Source organism: Neodiprion virginianus, chromosome 1 (assembly GCF_021901495.1).
Source record: "Neodiprion virginianus isolate iyNeoVirg1 chromosome 1, iyNeoVirg1.1, whole genome shotgun sequence".
Taxonomy (NCBI): domain Eukaryota; kingdom Metazoa; phylum Arthropoda; class Insecta; order Hymenoptera; family Diprionidae; genus Neodiprion; species Neodiprion virginianus.
The window spans coordinates 19,397,777-19,423,469 of NC_060877.1; the positions used below are offsets into that span (position 1 = coordinate 19,397,777).

Sequence of the window (25,693 nt, forward strand, 5' to 3'; positions counted from 1 at the left end):
AACTTGTTATTATTTTCAACTTTTCAGTTTACTATCACAATGAAAATATCACTTATTTAATAATATTTTATTTATTTCGATATTTATCAGTATTACTCTAATGTAAATAAACACGCTGGCTGTTTAGCTTTTAAAACCGCTAGGTGGCGGCACGAGCGAGGCTCACAGCGAATATTGGGAGTTGATTTATCATTCAAGATCAATAGAAAAAAAAGTCCTGAAATATAATCTGTATTACCTGAACATGTATATACCTGAACAATACGGTAATAGTAGTAAACGTATTCAAAGACTAGATATTAGACGTGTTGCTTTCAATTATATGTAATTACAACCTTTATATATTGCACTTGGGCCTGTACGTTGAAACACGCCTGAGATACTCAAGTTGAAAAATATAAAATTATGCAACCGGAAACAGTTTTCAATAAGATAAAATTTATATAAAACATATTTCAGGTATGATACTACGAACATATAGTGAATAATAGTACGGGTAATCAAAAACTTGAAAGATACTGGCACAATACGTATTTCCTTTCGTGATAATAATATCTACTTTATGAAATAATATTATGAGACTCCATGACCCTTCGAAACTGGATCACGTCCACATTACAATTTCTATCTGACAAAGTAATGTTTAACTCCTTCGGCTTTTCTGTTTCGCTTTACTTCCATATGGGTATCTAAAGAAATTCGTCCCTTGCCCCATCATAGTCGTCCTCACCTTCCGCCTCTGACAATGAGTAATTTTCGTCTTATTCGTCAGATTGTGACTCATCAGTGTCCTTATCATTATCTTCATTTGATGTGCCGGGATACATATCCCGAAACTGGCGATTTTGATTTGCAACGATACCACTAGGTGTTTTGTCCGAGTTAAGATAGCCAGATTTTTTTTTTTTTGGTTGATCAAATGTTGTTTTTCCGCCACCCTTATAACTTCTGATACATCTCTTTTATAGTACGCGATTTGGTCGAGGAACGTTGCTGGACTTACATGCGGCCTCTGCGAAAAGATAAACGTTACGTTCGAAAACATTGACTAGGGATTTTATTACATAATATTAAACCAAGAAAATTGATTTTACGGAACATAGTGTGCCGTATACGGAGGTGTCGAATTTTTTTGCACGCACCAAAGTAAATTCGATACATCTGGGTTTTGTAGAATGGCAAGACTTGATCACCACGTTCCCACCAAGTGAATCTTTTCAATAATTGCTCGAACATCGATTCTCACTGAAAAGTTGCCAAGGCTTCTAGGAGTGTTAGCCGACCAACGAATTTTAAATATGACGCCTGCAATAACATTTAACAATAAGTGTTGATAATATCTCTGAGAAAAATAGTGTAGAACATAAGTGACAGAATTGACCAAGTTGATATGATACTTTTCATTTCGGTGATATTTATCGAGGAAAAAATATATTGACGATGAGTTTTCTCAGATACATTGGAATATGTTTGAAATTTGAAGAAGAATAAATTGACATAATAAACAAACTTTCATTTGTGGAGTACAAGGATAATACCCAATCAAAAATTATTCATATCAATCACAACCAGAAAATATGTGCTATATCTATATATGAGCACACATATTTGAAACCGCAATTTTCATCTCACCAATGATTCCTGACGGTCGGGATCTCGTTCAAAATCTTGAAAATCAGCTAATTTTTTCAGGGGAAAGCCGTCTGGTCTACTATGATATTGATTCACGCAGGCCGGCTCTAATCGTTCAATCCGATAGCCATATCAAGCTGGAACCGCCACATTCGAAAATCGAAAAATTTCCTATGGAATAATTAAGGGCTAATTAGAGGCTAATTAAATATTCTATTTTGGAATTAAATGCTCCGCGTTTTTTAAAAGAAACCTGTGGCGGTGCCAGCTTGACACAAACCTGGAACCGCCACACCAAAAAAACGGAAAATAGGTGAAATTTCGGAAAAGTGGTAGGGTCATAATTAAAGGCTAATTAAAGGCTCTTGGAATTCCTCATCTTTGAACTCGTTGCTCGGCGTTTTTTAAAAAAAACCTGTGGCGGTACCAGCTCGAGATAAACCAGACTTAAGAAAAAACGGGAACGAGGTCAAATTTCAAAAAAGTGTTAGAGTCATAATTGAAGGCTAATTAAAGGCTCCCGGAAAACCACCCGCTCGAATTAACTGCTCCACCCCTGAGGGGTGGAGACCACCAAAAACCTCGAAAAATCGGTGCAACTCTTGGACGCAACAACTTACAGAGTTCGTACGAGTGTCAAAATTACTCCAGAATTGAAGGCTCCCGGAAAACCACCCGCTCGAATTAACTGCTCCACCCCCGAGCGGTGGAAACCACCAAAAAACTCGAAAAATCGGTGTAACTCTTGGACGCAACAACTTACAGAGTTCGTATGAGTATCAAAATTACTCCGGAATTAAAGGCTCCCGGAAAACCATCCGCTCGAATTAACTGCTCCACCCCCGAGGGGTGGAAACCACCCAAAAACTAGAAAAACCGGTGTAACTCTTGGACGCAACAACTTACAGAGTTCGTACGAGTGTCAAAATTGGACGTCGTCGACTTCGTTGGATGAATCCATACAAATTTAGAGAAGCCATCGACTGACTACGATGCTTATACATCTTCGTGGTCGCATCCATTGGTCCGAGGTGATCCACATGATAAACCGCTAGAGGGACGTCTCCTTTTGGTATCGGCCTCAAGAAACCTTCTTTTTTACCGCGTTTTGCCTCCGCCAATATACAGGGGACGCAGCAACTTACGTATTCGTCGAGCTTTTGAGCCAAACTCGGAATGTAGTACTCGGATTTTATGGATTCCATAATTTTTTTAACCCCAAAATGACCATTCTCGTGCGCCTTTCTTATCACGTCCTGTTGCATGCTTGCCGGTAACACGATGAGATTTCGATCGTCTACTTGTTTCTTCAAAATACCGTCCTCGTAAAGATAATCCTCGTAAGGCCCCTTCTCCAAAATCTGCTTGATCACTCGCAGTCTTTCTTCACCATCTTGTTGTTGTCGTATCATCGGAGTTATTTTGTCTATGACGGTCATCACGGGGTAACGACTTAGAGCATCGACATGTTTAAGGCGAGAATTGACGCGGTGCTCGACTTCGTATTCAAATTCTTCGAGAGCCAGAACCCAGCGGGCCACCTTCGGAGAAATATCGTTCTTGTTCAGCGTCTTTCGTAACGCGGAACAGTCAGTCACCAGTTTGAATTTAATGCCGAGTAAATAAACGCGGAACTTCTTGACGGCTTGTATCACAGCTAGCGTTTCGAGTTCGTAGGAGTGCAATTTCTTTTCTGCGTCTGACGTCTTTCGGCTCATGAAATAAACTGCGTAGAAACGGTCATCGTCGTCAGTCTTTTGCAACAACGCCGCCCCATATCCGTCTTTGCTGGCATCTGTGTGCACTTCAGTCTGCGCGTCAGGACGATATATCCGCAACACAGGTTCATTAGTTAACAGTCGTTTCAGCTCTTCGAAAGCCTGCTCTTCTTTGACTCCAAACCGAAATCGTTGATCATTCTTCAGTACGTCGGAAGGGGCTTCGCGATCTTGGCGTAATCTCGGATAAACTTGCGAAAATAGCCGGTCAAACCCAAAAAGCTCTGAATGGATTTCTTAGAACTTGGCACCGGAAAACTTTTTACGGCCTTAATTTTCGTAGGCGACGGACCAACAGCACCATTCTCGACCACGTAGCCCAGATACTGGACTCGACTCTTCAGAAACTCACACTTTTTCCAGTTGATCGAGAGTCCCTTTTCCGCTGCGACGGCGAGAGTCTTTTTCAAATTCACCAGAGCTTCTTCTGCGTCTCTTCCAGGTACGATTAAATCGTCCATGTATGTAAATACCACTCCCTCTCGCTCAAGCTCGTGGAACACTTCGTCGATAAAGCGCAAAAACGACGTAGGACTGTTGCATATATATATAGTGTATATATATTTTTATCCCTGAATAAATGCCTTATGCACACCCCGAGATCCGCGTAAGGGCTCTATCCTGATAGTAATATGAACAACCTCCAACGCACCCTCACGACTGGAAGTTACGGGAAGGTTACAATTACAGTAAAAAAATTGACAAACAATATTTATAGCCGTACACGCGAAACTTATTGTACGCATTAATTGGAACATAAGAAACTTAGGAAAATATCATCTTCTGCCTGAATTCTACGACACGCTTGTCTTCCACCCGCATAAGTGGTGGAATTTCGCGAATTTTACCAATGTATTTGAGTCTCGATTCTTACGGTAAAAGATCTATTATAACTATCCGCCAGAGTTTGAATTTATTCACTGAGTAAACGTATAACATAGAAAAAACAGCTGCACGATGGTCTTCCAATCATTCAGAACACCAACGATCGTCTTTAAGGCAGGTAGAGATGCAGCGTTCTAACCTCGTCGCTCACGTGCCGCATGCCCAACGCAGTTTCACAGTCCTGGACGACCGTCGTTGTATCTTATAGGTGAAACACTATTCTTTTCGTGTTTGTTATTATAAAAAAAAGCATCGCAATTAATTTCATCCTTGATAATACAAATTTTTTTAGATTTTTTTACGCCTGTTTATATCGGTGAAAGACGAGTTCAGTCGTGATATTCAGGCGGAAAACGATATTTTGTGAAATTCTTATGTTCCAATCAATGTGTAAAAACACTTTCGCATATGCGTCTATGAATTTTTTTTGTTGATTTTAATCGTGAATAAAGCTCTCCCGTAAGCCCTCGTCACGGTGGTGCGTTGGAGAATGTTCATATTACTATTATATGATACACGGATGATTCATTAAATAAATTGATGTTGCCAAAACGACCCGGCTATTGTTGACTCCCAGGACATAAAAAAGATTGGCAGCTTCTGAAGATTTGAAATTTGGAGTAGGAGTTTTCTTTATAGAACGCATTCACTTTCCCAAGCCTGTAGCACAATTTAGACCATTGTGTCTATCTTTCTAGATAGTGTCTGAAAAGAGAAGAAAGGGCTAAGTTCCTGTGATGGTGACGTCGGTGGCGGTGACGAATAATGTTTATAGTGTGGAGAAAGGTACATAGAAAATAATCTCCGTCACTCACCTGCAATCCAGACAAGTGAAATCAATAACTGCAAGAATAATGCTTCATTTGCGCTGGGATGACGTTCGTTGGTGACGATGCTGAAATCAAAGTACAAGACACAAAAATTGCGTAACGAATTCACGCGACACGAGCATTTTTTCGCATTAAAAATCCTGGTTCCTGTTTCATCCACCTGCTACGTTGATTCGTTAAGTTCGTGTGTCAATCACACTCTTGTGGGTGGACTGTGAAGCATTTGATTTGTAGGGGCAGTGTATCGAGAGCCGTTGACTGAAGAGTGATTTTGACGCCTCTAGAAACCCTGTAACTTGTTCCGTCCAGGAGTTACACAGATTTTTCTAGTTGTTGGGTGGTTTCCACCCCTCGGGGGTGGAGCAATTAATTCGAGCGAGCGGTTTTCCAGGAGCCTTTAATTCTAGAGTAATTTTAGCGCCCATCCGAACTCTGTAAGTTGTTGCGTCCAAAAGTTACACCGATTTTGCTAGTTTTTGGGTGGTTTCCACCCCTCGGGGGTGGAGCAGTTAATTCGAGCGGGTGGTTTTCCAGGAGCCTTTAATTCTAGATTAATTTTAGCGCCCGTACGAACTCTGTAAGTTGTTGCGTCCAAAAGTTACACCGATTTTTCTAGTTTTTGGGTGGTTTCCATCCCTCGGGGGTGGAGCAGTTAATTCGAGCGGGTGATATTCCGGGAGCCTTTAATTAGCCTCTAATTATGACCCTCACACTTTTTTGAAATTTGACCTCGTTCCCGTTTTTTCTTAAGTCTGGTTTATCTCGAGCTGGCACCGCCACAGGTTTTTTTTAAAAAACGCCGAGCAATTGATTCAAAGATGAGAAATTTCAAGAGCCTTTAATTAGCCTTCAATTATAACCCTAACACTTTTCCGAAATTTCACGTGTATTCCGTTTTTTTCGATGTGGCGGTTCCAGGTTTATGTCGAGGTGGCACCGCCACAGGTTTTTTTTAAAAAACGCGGAGCATTTAATTCGAAAATACAGCATTTAATTAGCCTTTAATTAGCCCTTAATTATTCCATAGGAGGTTTTTCGATTTTCGAATGTGGCGGTTCCAACTTGATATGGCTAACTTTGCATTAGTGCCCTGCTGCGTGGTCTCTCTCGCTATCACGTGAGCGAACGCCGCGCCACAGTCGTCGTTTTTCCGTCTAAGTTGCGCTCCTTTTTTTTCTTCTTCTGGTTTCGGCGGCTATAGCGAGCGGACGCTCCACAAGCTACGCAGCGTCGGAGTTAGCTATCTCGCTTTGTAAAGACACGACTGCCAGCGTCGCAATTATCTTTTCTGTTCAATTAGCTGAGATTAAGTTTGAAAGTTTAATAAACTCCTTCAGAGAAAATTGATAAAACGTGTGTGATTCGCAACGCCTATATCACTCCGCCTCTCCTCTCCTTCAGTGAGTCTGAAGCTGGTGAGCTTAACCCGAGCTTCTTTAAAGATGGAGCAGCAGCGGATGCAACTCTAACAAAATCAGTTCTCGGCGCACACAACCGGTATTATGTAAGTCAGTATCTGCGCAGTATGGTAGGGGCCCTCGAAACTATCTTCAAATATCGTACCTGAGGAAAATCCTGCATTACAATATCAATGTTTACACTGATCTTGATGTCGCCTTGAGCCGTCCGGGAGTGGGTGTGAGAGTTTCAACGATGCGTCAGGATTCCTCACTAGCTAACCAGCAGCTGTTTTTTTGAAACTGAATCAATATTTCTCTTACCCACAAAGAGAAGTTCCTATACCTTCACTCATATTTCCATCTTTGAGGACATAACAAGTCACAATAACATTTCTACCCCTTACCGAAGGCTCTCCAAAAACCGCAAACGTTAAAACCTACACTTTTGATTGTGGCTACATTTGGCGACGTGTTCCTTAATAGCGAAAGGAATACTAATTTTATGACCATGTAATAGTAGTTAAACCACACAATAGTATTTACAAATATTTATTTCAATTTTATTTTTTATATTGCCAATATTATGTCGTATATGTAATATAGATTCATAACGTGGATAATAATATCAATATCTGATTGTACAACGAATTTGCATTTCGTAGAGGTGCAATTTACGTAGCTTAATTTCCCGTCTGCTATGTCGATCGCTCCACAACGCTCATTTCGATCCAAGTCATTGGGTTGGCCCTGGTGCCATTTATCAAGAGATAACTATAAATAACCATGTCAGTAACAACAAAATCTTTATTTTAATACTCATGTCATATGTTGGCACTACTGAACCATGCATGGTGTAAATAATGTTCATCTCCGAATAAACTCTCTCTTGATTTAATATGGCGTCCTAGCTGATTGTCCCGAATCGTCTGAACAACTAATAATATATTACATTGACAGGTTATGGGCCCAGAAGGCTCTAAAATACGAGTAAAAGTAAAAACAGGTGACAGTAAAAACATTTAAAAAGTAAAACCAGTGAAGTGAAGCAAGCGCAGTTCAAGATGACCACAAGATCAGAGGACGTAGCACATGTCGAGAAACTCACAGGAGTCGACACCTATTCTATGTGGGTGTTTGAGTTAAAAATCTTGCTAGCCGCAAACGAACTGACCAAAATCATCGACGGGACAGACGTGTTGGTGACTGATCCACCCAGAAATCAAGCCTCAACAGACCAATGGATGACTCGAGATGCAAGAGCCGAATACTACATTGTCACAACCATTGACAAGCAAGTTAGGCCCCATATCATAACCTGCACAATTTCTAAAGAGATATTCGACACTCTCCAAACATTTACCAGAGGGACTCGAGCCAACAAAAATGCCTGCTGCTACGAGACTTCTACAACTTCCAATTTGATGTGAAAAAGGATATGATGAGCAACATAAGTGATCTCCAAAACATCTTCAAACCGAACAAACTGGACCCGAAAATTGATGAAATGATGCTGATTACCAAGATCCTGTCCGTGCTGCCTGAAGCATATACCCATTTCAACACAGCGTGGGACTCGACCCCAGAGACGTCCAGGACCATAGACAACCTGTGTTCGAGGTTGTAGATGGAAGAAAACAAGTTGAAGCGTACTTCGACGGAAGAACAAAATGTAGTAGCCTTTAAAGCAGAGTTGAAAAATAAACTAGATAAATCAAAACCTGAAAATAAATATAAAAACAGTAGAAAGTGTGAGATCTGTAAAAAGTCAAACCAGGAAACCAAAAATTGTTTTCTCAAAGATAAGCAACAATGCTCAATATGTAAAAAGTTTAATCATGATAAGAACGACTGCTACTTTAAGGATAAACATAATCCTAAGGTGGAAAATAGAGTGTCATTTCTTGCAGCTGATTGCATGGGCTCATACAATGCTATGCTAGATGACACCATGTCTTTTATACTAGACAGTGGAAGTCCATGTCACATGGTTAGCGATAAAAATTTGCTGACAGGTGTTGAGAGCTGCAATCAAAATATATTAGTGACTAAGAAAAATCATGCTATGTCTTTAGTAGGTAAAGGAACCTTCATCTCTAAGCAATGTGATTTAAATGATGTCCATTGTACCGGAATTGTCTAGAAATTTAATTTCAGTAAGCGAGGTATCAGAAAATGATGACATTGTTGTGTTCTCAAAAGATGATGTTAAAATATACAAAGACAATAAAGTGATACTAAGATGTAAGAAAAATGCAATAGGATTGTATATTGTTGACCTTGATGCTAATATGCAAAATGAGGCACTCTGTGCATAAGGTAATGATGTAAATAAAGAGTGGCATAGAAAACTAGGTCATTTAAGTTACAGTAACCTCAATAAACTACCAAATATTTGTGTTGCTGTGTCCCCTATTGTCGCTCATCTTAAAATAGATGCAGTATGTGAGATATGTGTAAAAGCAAAACAAGTCAAGTTACCGTACCACATAGAGACGGCTAGGGCAACAAAGTTGTTAGAAATATTACACACAGATGTTTGTGGACCTCTAGATCCATCCACCCATGATGGCTACAGGTACATTCTGTGTTGTGTAGATGATTACTCACATTTTTGTGTCAGCTATCTGTTGTCAAACAAAAGTCAAGTTTTCATGTATTTAAAACAATATATAACAATGGCTGAAGCTAAATTTGACCTGAAAGTAACCAAAATAAGGTGTGATAATGGAGGAGAGTATTCCTCACATGATATAAAAGATTGGTGTAAAAACAAAGGTGTTATGCTGGACTATACAATTCCATACATACACCCCAATTAAATGGAATAGCAGAACGATTCAACCGTACTCTTATGGAAAGAACAAGATCAATACTCTTTGATTCTAACCTAGATAAAGGGATTTGGGGGGAAGCAGTACAAAGAGCTGCATATCTGATAAATAGAAACCGCACTGGTATTGTTGACACAGTTAAAAAATGGTCACCCAACAAACCAAATCTGTCTAATATACAAATTTTTGGTAGTGTTGCATATGCCAAGAATTTGGGTTATCTCAAGAAGCTTGATAGCCGCAGCAAGCAGTGCATTTTTGAAGGTTATACACCAAACGGATACCGCCTGTGGGATGAAGAAAGCAAAAAGATATTCATCTCAAAAGATGTGGTTTTTGAGAAAAATGCAATGAAAACAAATCAATATAGCCTCAAAATAGAAATCAACCAAGCAAATGTTGAAGAAACAGAAGAAGATCAAGATGAAAGAAATTAAAATCAAGATAGAAGAGATGACGAAAATAATGTGATTGAGGCAAATGAAGAAACAGATCATGAATCACAAGAAGATGATGACTATATAGATCCAGATCAAGAACAGCGAGAAGAAACATGTCATGAACTTGGTTTACGATCAAGAAGAACATTAAAGAAACCTGAGTAATACGATGACTATCAACTGGATAGCGGAGAAGATGGAGAAGCGATGAAGACATACAGGGAGTCCCAGACAAATGAAGACAGAGAAAAATGGAAATAGCCATTAAAGAAGAAAAAGACTCTTTAAAGAAAAATGAAACTTGGAAATTAGTAAGCCCTGAAGAAGCAAAGGGAAACGAAGTTCTGTCAAGTTAATGGGTGTTCAAAGTTAAGGAAGACAATAGATATAAAGCCAGACTAGTAGTACGAGGCTGTGAGCAAAGGAGTAGAAACATAAATTATGATGAAATCTTCAGTCCAGTTGTAGACACAACTTCACTACGAGTTCTATTTGCTATCACAGCACACTACAACCTACACATAAAAACATTTGGTGTTAGACTACCTTTTTATATGAAACCCTAGACGAAGACATCTAATGAATATACCAGAAGGTTATAAGGATGAAGGGAAAATATGCAAACTGCTGAAAGCCCTATACGGTGTAAAGCAGGCCCCCTGCAGGTGGAATAAAACTCTCACAGAGTTCCTGAAACAAGAAGGCATGAAACAAACTAAGACAGACCCCTGCATTTTCAAGAATGCTGAAAACAGTCTGTTTCTGGCAATCCATGTGGACGATGGCATCATGATGGGCAAAGACATCTAGAAAATGACATTGCTACTCTCTAAACTTGAGAGAATTCTTGAAATGAAGACAACTCGTGAACCCAAAACTCATTTGGGGATGGATATAAACAGAACAGAATAAGATGGTATCTTCATTTCCCAAGAGAAATATGATCATAATGTGCTGCAACGTTACAACATGCAAGAATGCAAAGAAGCTAAAACCCCAATAAATCAAAATGAAGAAACAGGTGCAACAGAGACAGCGTGAAGACAGAATAGCCATATAGACAAACTATTGTGAGTCTCTTATATTTGTCATGTAAAACGAGACCAGACCCGGCTTACAGTGTGAATTTTAAAAGCAGGTCCATCGAGAAACCAACAGATCAAGATGTACAAAATGTTAAACGAACGTTTCGATATCTGAAAGGAAGCACCCTGACGGGAATTCACTATGCATCAAGAATAAATGAAGATCTGAAAATAGTTGCATACAGTGATTCAGATTTTGTAGTGATCATGAGAAAAGAAAGAGCACTACAAGCTATATCATAATGTTGGCAGGTGGACCAGCGACATGGCGGTCACAAAAGCAGATTGCTGTGGCACTGTCGTCCACAGCGGCTGAATATATTGCTGCAGCAGATTGCTGTAAGGGATTAGAGTATCTGAAATATCTGATACAAAAACTAACAGGAAAGTCTATTCCCATTGTTCTAAACATAGACAATCAAAGTACTATAAACTTGGTGAAATCAGGACAAATGAGGGGAGAGTCAAAGTACATCCAAGTTAGATATCACTATTTGCATGAGAACTACAAAAATAAATTGTTTTCTCTTCAATTTTGTCCGACCCATGACCAAGTAGCTGACATTTTCACAAAGCCATTAATGTCTACTAAATTTGATAAATTCAAAGGTGTTCTGTTAAGGAGAAAAGTAGAATAGGTCCAAAGAAAATGATTGATTTTAACCCAAGGTCCAAAGTATAGACCCAAGGAAAGTATTTGATTTTAAATATAAGACTGTTTTGAATACGTGACATTTCATTCTTTTATTGTCGAAATATCTACAAGTATGTTATCCATTATAGTTTTAAGTCAAATATTGTTTGGATAACTTTTCATAGTGTAGATCCAAAACAAAAATTCTGCTCCTACGGGAGGATGTCAAGAAATAACTGGAGACAACTATGTCGGTAACAATAAAATCATTATTTTAGTACTCATTTCATATGTTGGCACTACTGAACCATGCATAGTGTAATTATGTTCATCTCTGAATAAACTCATTCTTGATTTAATATGGCGTCCTAGTTGATTGTCCCGAATCATTTGAACAACTAATAATGTATTACATTGACCCCATTCGCTTTTGTGGCACAAATCATAAATACTGCTTTATATATTTCCGATTACTATATTACCCGCTTTTGCCAGAAGATTAACGATGAATTTCGATTCGACATTTCACTCAAGCGTTAATCCAAGAAGCCGTTGGAAGGTCAACCTTATGAACACCAATTCCCGGGGTGTAGCTACAGATAATAGGAATCAGTTATGGAAAGTGACTCGTCGAAAACAAATAAATAAGTTTGGAGAGAAATTTTTATTCTCCAAGGGGAACATACCACTGATATTCCAAACTCTTTAATCCAATTGAAACTTTAACTGCCAACAAAGTTTCACGAAAAAAATATTTACATCCGGCTTGTTTGAATCTATGGTGTTCATTTCGTTTCTAGATATTTCTTCAAATAACGTCCAAAATTCATGTTCTTAATAAAGGTTCACTTAAGTGCCAAGGCGTCATGGCGGCGTCAAGCGCGCTCGTGACATAAGTGCCAAATATCGCGAAATGCCGTCATAAAATAATTCAATGTTTTTCGTGTGTTCCGTGGATATTCAGTTTCGGAAGCATGGGTTAGAAGCATTTCCGAGATTAAGCAATCCGATTATGACCATAAAAAGTTATTTCTTCCACGCATTCATACAGTTTTAAGCCCTTGAAATTGACGAATTTTTTATCATTCTCTCAAATGGCATCATAGAATAAACTATTATCTTCTTTCTTCGGGATGAATTTTTCTTTCGAAAAACATGATTAATAATATTTTTGAGCCTGGATCCGCAATTTCAAGAATTTGAAAGCCGAAAAATTTTTCCAATATAAGCAAAAGCTATACTGTATAATAAATTACATTGACTCGCTAATTTTTTAAATTGCGTATTTCGACTCAAAAATATTATTAATTAGTGTTTTTCAAAAGAAAAATCTATTTCGAAAAAAGAAAATGATTGTTTTTTTCCATGACGCCATTTGAGGAAATGATCAGAAATTCGTCAACTTCCAGTGATTTTAAAAAATGTGTATTTGTATCTTACAATTAGGTTCTAATGAACTCAAAGACTCGTTCGAAACGACATTCTTCTCTGTTGACCTTCTATTTTCAGGAATGAAATAGATTTCTAGTTGAAACTCAAATCCGGCTTGGCGGGGAGCTGCCAATTGAGTCACTGTTTTAGCGAAATTATACTTGTTTTTGAAAGGCTCTCAAATCTACAGTTTTCAATGTAGAGGGTTGACTAACTGGTGATACTTTTCATTGAGGTCTGTTCGGTTGATATATGCCTTATATTTCATTAATTGCTTCTATTTCTTTAATATATAGCCTGTAACCAATTTTTTTTTTGTGAGAGTGAGGGTTAATTGAAAATGAGATTGGTTACCCTACGGCGCAGTTACTAACCTGAATAATTAGATATTAAGAGATAATAAAAGAGAAAGATATGATTGTTGGGCGCCAGACGCACCTGCGTCAGAAAATAGATAATTAGAAAAAAGAGATATAGATAAAGACAAGATCAGGTTCTACGACGGTTTTGCACAGCTTGCTCAGTATAGACAAGATAATGGTAGAGGGGAGGGGTTGAATGCAATAGATAAAATAAGAAACAGGTGAAGCAGAAATAGTATCGAATATATATATATATATATATATTAGGGTGGGTCAAAAAAATCAAGTATTTTTTTTTTTGGATTCGACACACGAAAACTAGTTCCTAGCTACCTCTAGAAAGTACTTACCAAATCTAAGCTCTTAATATTAACGGGAAGATTATGCTCATCATAGTTTTCCATTTTCAATTTAGTCTTATATAAAAATGGCCATATCTTATCACCAATAGATTGTTAAATTAGTTGCATCGTCAATATTTATAGGAAATTGAACGCTCTACAAAAATGGTCTCTTATACTTTCTTCATTAATCTAACCATTTAAAAGATATTCAAGGTGAAAGGTTGAAGTATTTTAAGGAAAATAACTTTTTGTTTTGAATTTTGTAACTTACTAAAAAATAATTATTGTCAAATGAGTTTCAGATATTTTCATAGGAAATTGAACGCTCTACAAAAAAGGTTTCTTGTGGTTAATCGATTACTGTAACCATTTAGAAGATATTCGCAGTAGAATCCCAATGCCTGTTGATTTTAATAGTTTTTAAATAATTATTTCCAATTTATCCATTTATTTGATGGATTTTGAGATAATTTATGATCTATTCCAGAAAGAGAAGGTTTTTATTTAAGAAATATCATCAAATATATCAGCAGAAAAAAAAAATTCTATTTTACCATATGAAATTTTATAATTCAATACAGTATTGATACAAAAATATATTTTTTCTTTTTGTTTAAGTTATAAAAATTGACTTTTATTGCAATTCGGAAATTTTGCTCGATGTTCCTTGACAACTTGCAATAAAAGTCAATTTTTATAACTTAAACAAAAAGAAAAAATATATTTTTGTATCAATACTGTATTGAATTATAAAATTTCATATGGTAAAATAGAATTTTTTTTTTCTGCTGATATATTTGATGATATTTCTTAAATAAAAACCTTCTCTTTCTGGAATAGATCATAAATTATCTCAAAATCCATCAAATAAATGGATAAATTGGAAATAATTATTTAAAAACTATTAAAATCAACAGGCATTGGGATTCTACTGCGAATATCTTCTAAATGGTTACAGTAATCGATTAACCACAAGAAACCTTTTTTGTAGAGCGTTCAATTTCCTATGAAAATATCTGAAACTCATTTGACAATAATTATTTTTTAGTAAGTTACAAAATTCAAAACAAAAAGTTATTTTCCTTAAAATACTTCAACCTTTCACCTTGAATATCTTTTAAATGGTTAGATTAATGAAAAAAGTATAAGAGACCATTTTTGTATTGCGTTCAATTTCCTATAAATATTGACGATGCAACTAATTTAACAATCTATTGGTGATAAGATATGGCCATTTTTATATAAGACTAAATTGAAAATGGAAAACTATGATGAGCATAATCTTCCCGTTAATATTAAGAGCTTAGATTTGGTAAGTACTTTCTAGAGGTAGCTAGGAACTAGTTTTCGTGTGTCGAAACCAAAAAAAAAAATACTTGATTTTTTTGACCCACCCTAATATATATATATACTTCTCGCAAAAATTAAGGGAACAACAAAATTTTCGCAATTTTTTGGTGATTTTCAACAGGCTGTATTTCAGTGAAAAATGGTCGTGCAAGAAATAAAAAAACAAAGCTTTTGAAGCTTGAAGACTCTAGTTTTTGAATTTTTTGGTTAAAAATTTTTCGAAGCACTATTAGCCATGCAATCCTTGGATAAAGCACGAAGAAAAAATTTTCAAAATTTTTTACATTTTTTTTTCCGCTCTACGGGCATGGAAAAATTTTTCCGAGCTAAACCAATGCATAGGTCGCATAGCCTGTTTATTCAGCTTCAAGATGCTTTTTTTTAAACCTCGATACGACCATTTGTCTTCGAGATATCGAATTTTGGATGCCAAAGGATCCTTTTTCACTCAACTGCCGATATCTCTGGAAGTACTGGTCGCACAGCGAGCCGAAGGGCAGTTTCTTTTTCTGCAGAAAATTTCCAACAAAAATCTGTCAAGGTTGATGTCAAAAAAAATTTTTTTCCACCTGTAGCGTTAACGTGAAAAAAGAGCAAAAAAATGCCATTTTGCCTTTTTTTGGATAATCGACTGTATCTTCGTCAATATTGGGGGTAAAGCTTAGGTTAGAAGAAAATTTTACAGCCTAATGTACCCCAAAGGTCCCCCTAAATCGGTAGATCGATCGGTTCAGCGGTTTTCCTGGACCGATTGATTGAAATTTTAAAAAAATCAAGGGAACAAGGTTTTTGTTTCTTAAGGAACCTTGTTCTCTTAATTTTGTCAAAATTTCAATCAATCGGTCCAGGAAAACCGCTGAACCGATCGATCTACCGATTTAGGGGGACCTTTGGGGTACATTAGGTTGTAAAATTTTCTTCTAACCTAAGCTCCTCCCCCAATATTGACGAAGATACAGTCGATTATCCAAAAAAAGGCAAAATGGCATTTTTTTGCTCTTTTTTCACGTTAACGCTACAGGTGGAAAAAAATTTTTTTTGACATCAACCTTGACAGATTTTTGTTGGAAATTTTCTGCAGAAAAAGAAACTGCCCTTCGGCTCGCTGTGCGACCAGTACTTCCAGAGATATCGGCAGTTGAGTGAAAAAGGATCCTTTGGCATCCAAAATTCGATATCTCGAAGACAAATGGTCGTATCGAGGTTTAAAAAAAAGCATCTTGAAGCTGAATAAACAGGCTATGCGACCTATGCATTGGTTTAGCTCGGAAAAATTTTTCCATGCCCGTAGAGCGGAAAAAAAAATGTAAAAAATTTTGAAAATTTTTTCTTCGTGCTTTATCCAAGGATTGCATGGCTAATAGTGCTTCGAAAAATTTTTAACCAAAAAATTCAAAAACTAGAGTCTTCAAGCTTCAAAAGCTTTGTTTTTTTATTTCTTGCACGACCATTTTTCACTGAAATACAGCCTGTTGAAAATGACCAAAAAATTGCGAAAATTTTATTGTTCCCTTAATTTTTGCGAGAAGTGTATATCTAGAAAAGTTAAACGAGAGATTTAACACGTTGAGCGCCACGCGTATTTCTAAGACAATCCCGTTCAGGCCACGCGCGCCGCTGTCAGCCACCGATAAGTCTAGTGTCAGCCACCGATGGCTGACGCGGCCTAAACGGAAAGTCTACACGGAAAAAAAAATTCAGCTCGTGGAACTAAATATTAGATAGTTACTTGTAAACAGTTCGTCGAACTAAACGTTCTGTTATTGGAAGAGCACTGCATGGTTCGTATAACTGACTGTTAGTCAGCTGTCATAGCCGTACGTTGTTCAGCTCTCTCAGCTAAACAGCTTCGTTCGAAGAGCTAGACCAGAATTTTTCGGCTCCGCTCACAGCGCTTATTATTAAATAGTCAATTATATTGCTATTAGTATTATTTTTCATCATTATTATCATTATTTATTCAGTGTCATTTACATATTCGAATGGACTATTTAAACAATTCTCTATCAACTGTATTTAAATCATACTCATGAAATTTGAAGGTTATGAAATATGTCAACGCACCAGAGCACAGCGCAACTTACAGCTCTTAGAGCAAAACCATTCAGCTGTGAGAGCTGAACAACTTACAGCTATCAGACCTGACTAATATATAGTTGCTGTAACTACAAGATAGACCGTAGAGTGCGTATAGTTACTGGAGCTGTAGAATACAGCTCGCCGAACAGAATTTTTTTTTCCGTGTAGTGTCAGCCACCGATGGCTGACATGGCGCTCAACGTGTTAACAAGTAACAGAACGTTTTCAGAATAAACGAGAAATATGCGTAGGCTCGCGATACTATGATTCGAGATAATAATTAATACGGTTTTATAATGAATAGGCAGAACAGAGAAAGATATACGGTACTTAAATTAAGCATTGATCAAGCAAGCCATAAAATATGAGAAGCGATTATAAGGAACATGCGAAATACAAAAATTGTAATAGTTATCACATTACCAAAATTATCAGAGATATAACAGAAGCAGGGAATTATTGATCACGAGGTAAATTCAAAGAAACAGGTCAAGTAGAGAATTATTATAAAATGTAGAAACTAACAGATAATATGTAGTCTCTAGTTTGCGGTAAGTGCGAGAAGAAAGAGAGATAATATTCGGTACGGTAAAAGATAATTTCGGGATTAAGACAAATAATACTCAAGAGAATTATTACGCAACATACGACAAACCAAAGAGACTACGGACAACTACGATCAGCGGTATTAGCGAAGAAAATAATGAAAAAGATGTTATTCGATACGGCGCAATACTCCAAAGTCAAAAGAACGACGAGCGAGACCGCGCTAAGATATATTAATCAAAGATAATAGGTAAAGAAACAGTTACGAATTAATCAGAAAAAGTATAACGAATTAGTAATGCTCAATAGCTGAGGTAAGAATTGATAACTTAACAGAACACGCTGCTATAACAGCGATATTAGATATTTAGGTATTCTAGAAGAGAGAGATAATAACATAAAGCAATAGTCACTAACAATGTGTAAGCAAGAGTCAACCAGTCGCGAAGTTACTTGCAATAAGAAATAGCAGTGATAAGATAAGAAATAGTAGAGAATAAGGTACAAGCCCAGGTGGCTCACGCAGACCAACTGCAAGATAGAGAGAAAGAGAGAGATAAAGATACGATATATTGCAAGTAATTTCGTGGCTTCACAAAATACATAGAAAAGGAACCTCACTTACGTGAAAAAGAGATATGACAGGTACGGAAGATGCAATAACGGTACGATAAACTTTGTTAAAGGTAACAAGAACACGTCTGTTTTTAGAGAAAACTGAACGAAGAGTGTCGAGACGAGCGGTGATCCTGATTTTCGTCGTGCTGCTGTCACGTGATTCTTCCTCAAATTTGCGTTATTCTAATTGGGCCAGCAGGTTGTGTAGGTCTGGTCTACAGGTAGGCGGCGATAATCCCTCGCCGCTTGTTTTTCTTCTTCCTCGCTGACAGGTCTCGAGGTATCGGGACGTCGAAAGGTGGTCGGAGATGTTCACCCTCAGCCGTGCTGCATCGTTGGTGAGAGGGGAGGTCGTACCGCTCATGCGTTGCGATATTGAGGTGTGCGATAATATTGCGTCACCGATCTCTTGGACTTGCGACCGATTGTACTTCACTCCTTGCTTTACTGGTATTCCCCGTTGTAGCTATTTCGTTGGCGCTGTATCCCGGCCCTCGCTCCCTCATGCCGGAACGATCTGGTGGTGATGGCCCTCGACCCGAATCCCTACACTATATCCACCAGATCCACGTGGTCAGCATAGTCTAGCCTATTCCACGCCACAGCCCTTCGATAGGACGGTTCATTAAGAGAAAACCGTCCTCTATTTGATAGACAACGACTTAGTAGATGTCGTGGTCGGTTCAGCTCCAGGCTGATAAGTACCGTCGACGGGAGGCTTGGTTGTGTTTTTGACGCACAGCCCTGTACGCCGTCTGGCGATGCATCCGAGCGGTAGAAACATTGATTCGTGGTTCGGCTCCTGGCCGATAAGTCTTAAATCGTTGGAGGTACTGTTTGTGCATCACGCACGACCCTGTTCACAACTTAGATAGGCATCCATCCAGAGTGGTTTCAGCGGTATTCGTTCGTCTGTAGTCGGTGGTGGTCGGTGTTGAGCTGGTAGGTGACCCCTGTCAGGCAGTGTCATGGTATCTTGAAGCGGAAGTCTTGTAGATGGTTCTCGTAGAGCGTCACAAAATTAGAAAACAGAATAGAATTAGCTTAATAAAGAGAATTTCACTTAAAGATAACTAGTCGCTAGTTTTGGAGTATTGGCCTCAGACGTGCTTTCGTTATTTTTAGCGATATTCCGTACGTAGGGAAGTGCGATAATTAAACCATGTGACGGGGTACGAAATACCACGTCACAAGCCACAGAAAGCCAATCGATTTTTGAAAAATCGCTATTTTCAGATAACTGTAACTTTTTTCTTTAAACTCCGATTTGCTTCAAATTTTCAGGAAAGTGGATCTATTATGTCCCTAACAAGCCCTGAAAATTTCAACTTTGGAATCGAGCCAGGATAAGAGCTATGAATTTTTAAAATACCCGAAAATCGCATTGAAACCGATAAGCATTTTATTCACGTTCATCAAATAGGACGCCGTTTCACGCATATATAATAATAATTTTAGAGTAAAATTCTAAGTAATATAACAACTTAATTTTAAATTATTTTTATTTCATGTTATAACGTTGTAATGAAGTATAAAATGATATAATGTTAGCGACTTTTTAGAACATTTAAAAAATATTTGTTTATAAGTTCAGTTGAATACTTTACAATCTTTTTCGAAAGAAGTAACTCTGACTTCTAGAGCATTATTGTTGATAAGTGTAAAAGAATGGTGAATCCGAATGTCCTTGATTGTTTTTACTGCTTCGAATCATTTTTTCAATTTCTTTTGATGTTTCTGAACATCGGCATGGGCTACCCATATGGCTCCAAAAAATGATATGTTATTTTTATTTTATAATATTATTAACAAGGATTCTTTGAAAATTTTAACTTTATCCATCTACCTTATGTTTTTTATTTCACTTGAAACATACTCGTACAATTCGAATGGAGTTGTTACTTGTTTTTCACGTGAATACGTGAGTAAAATGCTTATCGGTTTCAATGCAATTTTCGGGTACTTTGAAAATTCAGAGGTCTTATCCTGGTTCGATTCCAAAGTTAAAAGTTTCAGGGCTTGTTGGAGACATAATAGACCGACTTTCCTGAAAATTTGAAGCAAATCGGAGTTTTAAGAAAAAAGTTACAGCTACCTGAAAGTAGCGATTTTTCAAAAATCGATTGGCTTTCTGTGGCTACATATTAAAGAAATAGAACCAATTAATGAAATATAAGGCATATATCGACAAAACAAACCTCAATGAAAAATATCACCAGTCAGTCAACCCTCTACATTGAAAGCTGTAGATTTTAGAGCCTTTCAAAAACAGGTAAAATTTCGCTGAAACAGAGACTCAATTGGCAGCTCCCCGCCAAGCCGGATTTGAGTTTCAACTAGAAATCTATTCCATTCTTGAAAATATAAGGTCAACACTGAAGAATGCCGTTCCGAAAGAGTCTTTAAGTTAATTAGAACCTAATTGTACGATACACATTTTTGAAAATTACAAAAAAATCGACATTTTTTAAATTTCAAAAATTTCTTCAGCTGCCAAATTTCATCGTATCGAGCTGAAATTTTTAGGAGCGACTCCTTTTCTACCCTACTTTCGAAGGAAAAATCAGTATCAAAATCGCGGGCCCAAGTGTGCATGCTTTTGTCAAAAAGTAATGAATCTGCCCATAAAAATGTTATTGGTGCATGTTTCTTCGTTAATATTATTTGATAGTAAGCTATCTATATTAAAGTCATCAATTACTAAGTGATTTTTGACGTTCATCTTACGAAGAAAGTCTAAAAATTTATTCAAACTATGCTAAAATTTAGCCTTAGGGAAATCGTAACATCTATAAAAGGATGATATTTCCAGTTTATTATAATTTTCTAATTTAATTCTGGAGTTGTTAATTTTTAAATTTCCATGTTCAATTATCCCCGCTTCATTCGAAATTTCTTCCTTAATATAAACTAGTACGCCGCCAACTCTGTTAATTGTACTACCATTATAGTGAATATTGCGACCAATTGAATTAAAAAATTCTTCCAGATTCCACGATTCAGCTCAAATAATTATTTGTAGCTTTACGGTTAGTTTACCAATCAAAAGTATTAAATTAGTAAAACATTAATTATCACCAAAGTGATGAGTATTTTTTGCATCGAATTTTTGGGAGTATTGATCTTAATGTTTAATGACTGAAATTGCACATTCTATGGTTAAGGACCTGCAGAAGCCTTCAGGGTATAGAGGATATAGAGGACCCATAGAGGTCCTAAAGCTATAGAGGACATGTAGAGATTTTAAAGATGTCCTACTTCGAATTTAAATGTGGAAGGAACGGAAATATCGACAAAGCTTAGGTTTAGAGTAGGTTCTGTTTTCAATACAAAGTTAGTCCTCCCCAGGTCCTACTACGTCCTACTAAACGTAGGACTTGCAGGCGTACACGAAGCTCTAAATTTTCGACTCGGGCATTGTGCCACCCATGTTAAATGAAATACAACGTTGCTACTTCACGACACAGTAATGAAACATTTCTATTAAATAGCCTAATTGTTTATTTTGTAAGTAAATATATCGAATATAATGACCTCTAAATTTAAGACTACGTAAACACATTGTATGTAAAAGCCATCTTTACTTTCAGCTGAAAGGTTCCGAGGTAAAGTCTAGCAACTTGGTGGGGAAAATGAAATGGACGATTTAACTCGCACAATGAGCAGTGCGCCGCTTTCTCACGATCTTGTTCAATATAAATATAATTTTCTTATATATTAAATAAATACTTATCAATTATGAGTGTATATAACGAAAGTAAACCTTTCAAACAGAGAATTGGTAAAGTATGAAGTCTTAATTACCACGAAAATAACTATAAGACCATAGGTACAAAAGCGAACTGACGTGAAAAGTGCCGGGCAGGCAATATAAATATAAACAGAGAGCTCTCTACATGATATACGGTTCTCTGCTCTTTCTCAAGTTACTCGCTGCTTTTGCCACCCAGCGTCGAAACCCGAGGCTTTTAGATCCTCCAAGGCGCCAGTGGAACCTAACAGCTTTTAGTCTCTTGGTGACATTAGAATAGTAAAGACGGACTCTTCTGGTGCATTTAAATAAAAGTTCAAACTTAAAGCAAATTCGGTGCGTTTTTATATTATATATTTTCCCATTTCCAATAAATAGAACAGAATTTTCGAATAACTTAGGCATCTTTTTTGTCATTTTACACCTACGGTGGGACACACAAGCATATTCATGTACACGTCATACACGTGCCTAAATTCGCCCGCGCGTTGTGTACATGCCTGAATCACACGTATTGCTGCCGCAAGCAAGTATGCCTACATAGAAAGCGGGTGCTAGACGCATGCGCAATGTGATAACTCTACAATAAAACAATACGCCTGATATCGTGCTGCACTAGCAGAGTATATATTGAATAGTGAGGTTCGTCGATTATAATTAGTTAGGTACACCACGAGAAGATGAGAGCAAGGAAATGTGACACGTAGTGTGGGGAAGTATCTATGCTGTACCTTGTCAATCAGCTAGTGAAAGTCGACAGTACAGTGTTGTAAAGGCGACGTATCTATAGGCTCTTGACGCGCAGGCCACTGCCGGGTCATGGCAAACGCCACTGTGATATTACGTAATGGGTAGTGAGAAGCGGTTTTAATGTTGTTTCTGACCGTCATTGATTGCCAGTTCGTGGACGCGCATCAGCAGACTTATACTTACTATCAAGACAGCCAAGGTACTAATTTGGTGATAATTATTGGTAAAACTCCGAGGGTATCGCAATGATTTTGGTCAAAATTCTGACAATATACAATGTAATAGTATCGTGTCAGATCTGCATCTATCACGCTTCATTCAGTTTTACTTTCGAACCAAACTTGGGATAAGATTATGTTGATAATGAACAGTGCAAATTATAAAATAGTGCAATAATCGAAGATTATTTTTCTCTCAATGCTGTATGATCTCTTAAAGTTGAAGTGAGTTGTATATTTCATGAATACTAGTTCTTGTTACTTGTCAGTAAACAGTATATCAAATCCTGCCAACGGTTGTTTTTTTGCTCATTCGGAGAACATCGATTTTGAAAATGCCGGGACGCGTTAACAGCGAGAATGTGTTTACATACGAGACGTTGGTTCATGCTCTCTCGGGGGCAGCGGTGAGTATATTTTTGCTGTTGCCAGAATACTTGAAATTAAAAACGAATTTGTTGGCTGATATTATTTATAGGGAAGTGTTGTGGCAATGACGACGTTTTTCCCGCTCGACACGGTGCGCAGCAGACTACAACGTAAGTGTATAAACATGTACTCTTATTTCGTAAATTATGAAAATGTTACACCTCCTGTCTGACTTATATGATATACAACTCGGTCTTTCGACGTAGTTATAAACCAGGGGGGATATAACTCGTTGAAATAACGTGTCAATAGCTCGTGACATGTTGAGAAATAACCCAGGGAATTACTGAAATATGAGAAATAACTGAAATAATGAGAAATAAATGAAATAATGAGAGATGACCCAGGGTATAAAGGAAATAATCAGAAATAAATGAAATAACGGCACATCGAATGACACTTTCCACCACATTATAGAAAGTCATTTACTACTTGCGTAGTCTGTCAATTGTGGAACTCGCTGTGGAATGTATAACAAATTCGCGAGCTTTTACACTTCAATAAATTAGAGAGCAAACAAATTATCGTGAATTGGCTTCAATCAATAGAAAATACCCGACAAAAATTGAGTTGAATCGAAAAAATTTATCTGAATTACAAAAAGTAAATCAAAATAAAAAAATTAAATTTAAATAAAAAAATTATATCGAAATGCATGAATAAATTTGAAATAAAAATAAATAAGTTGAATTAAATGAAATAATGTGAAATAAAGAACAAAATTTGAAATAAGAAAAGTAAATTTTTAATAAAAAATAATTTGAAAAAAAAAAAAAAAATTCTGAATTAACCCCTTAGCCGTTAGGCGAAACAGTATATTGTATAGCAAGGGCGGAAAGGAGAATTTTACCTAGAGCCGGACGGAAAGTCCTTGTGCATGAATTGGCGAGTTTTCAAAGGGGTCGGACAATATTGAAATTTTTGTACCACTTTTGTATTGGAAAAAAAATGTCACACATTTATCCTATAATTCAGCTACCTCAAAAACGATGATTTACCAAATTACAGTTAAATCGATGTAGAAAAAACATGTTTTTTTCAAACGTCCACATATGTGTCATGACGTAAAAGTGGCATAAGTTTGTTCTACCCATACGTGTGTTACTGACAGTCAAATATTTAACCCTCCGCCGGTTATCCATGACGATATCGTCATCGGCTATTTTTAACCCACTTAAGAGTATCCGATAATTCCCAAAAAATTCGGGGAACCAGTTTTGGGTCTCATCTCAATATTTCAACAATTTTCAGTCCAAAATGTTTGACCAATTACCAAATAGATATTTATAAACAACGCAAAACGGGTAAATTCGACCATTTCACTGAAAAATCGATATCTTGAACCCAAATTTCCATTAAGAAAAAATATTCTAGGGATTTATTCTTGATATTGTGGTCTTTCAAAAAAACCTACTCAGATTGGGCTCGGTTCCAAAAAACCTATTTATTTCAACACCTGAAAATGGGCTATTGCGAATGGAGAAATTTCGCATAAAATTAAAGTATTCATGAGAACACAATGTTTTTATTACAAAAATACGTAATTTATTAGTGAAAAAATTAATGTTAACATCTTATATGACAGTTCAGACTCGCTTTGCTCGTGCGAACAACCTCGAGCAAGGTAAAAAAACAGTTCTCACACAGTGCCGGATTTAGGTACGGGCAGGCTGGGCAGCTGCCCAGGGGCCCCCACAGAAATGCGGCCGCCACAAAATTCGGGTTTTTACGTTTTTGGAATTGAAGAATATAATAATAAGATTGGAATTCTTTCACAACATAATGTACTACCGATCAAATTGTACATAAGATTTGCGTATTCATCTGATAAATATATATTTTTCCATCTGCTTGAAACGCAGATAAATTGCATAAATATACATGATCACAATGGACTACGATCTAGTGAATTCTCACGATGCACATTTGCATGTACTCCACCGAGGCCACCCGTGACCCAAAACATATTGTTACTCCATCACTACGTACGGTCGGCGGAGCTAACATGGAGACCTAGAACGTATATTCATAGCGCTGTCTAGCGTGACTTTAAGGTAACGCAGCAGTGTCTAATTCGGACCAGTTCATTACATGTGTCATGTTGACACCACACCTATTATTCAAGATTGTTTATAAAGTATGCAAAGCGCGCAGCCAGCATCGTGCAAGCTTAAGAAGATATATTCTACTTTGTGATAGTAATAGTGTAGATTACCCTATGTGCAAAAAAAATTATATTGGGATGAAGAAGAATTGTGCCAACACGCATGAAATGATGTCTAAGTAGGAGCTGACCTCGT

General features: G+C 37.1%; 1 protein-coding gene and 1 long non-coding RNA gene across 6 annotated transcripts in view; one reads left to right on the forward strand and one right to left on the reverse strand.

Moving 5' to 3' along the window:
• Positions 1–38: 38 nt before the first annotated feature.
• LOC124308887 (uncharacterized) lies at positions 39–18,495 on the reverse strand. Its single transcript, XR_006909135.1, has 3 exons — positions 18,253–18,495; positions 1,143–1,305; positions 39–1,012 (listed from the first exon to the last, which is right to left on the reverse strand). It is a non-coding gene; the product is annotated as an uncharacterized LOC124308887 (long non-coding RNA).
• Positions 18,496–22,559: 4,064 nt separating this feature from the next.
• LOC124296949 (peroxisomal membrane protein PMP34) overlaps positions 22,560–25,693 on the forward strand; it is a 32,245-nt gene continuing 29,111 nt past the window's right edge. Inside the window, exons 1-2 of one of the 5 annotated variants that reach the window (XM_046747442.1) lie at positions 22,560–23,371; positions 23,443–23,503. In XM_046747442.1, the coding sequence (XP_046603398.1) occupies positions 23,300–23,371; positions 23,443–23,503 (133 nt within the window). In that variant the 5' untranslated portion in view covers positions 22,560–23,299. The remainder of the gene's footprint in view (positions 23,372–23,442; positions 23,504–25,693) is intronic. The other 4 variants (XM_046747469.1, XM_046747433.1, XM_046747461.1 and 1 more) reach the window with 4 other exon arrangements.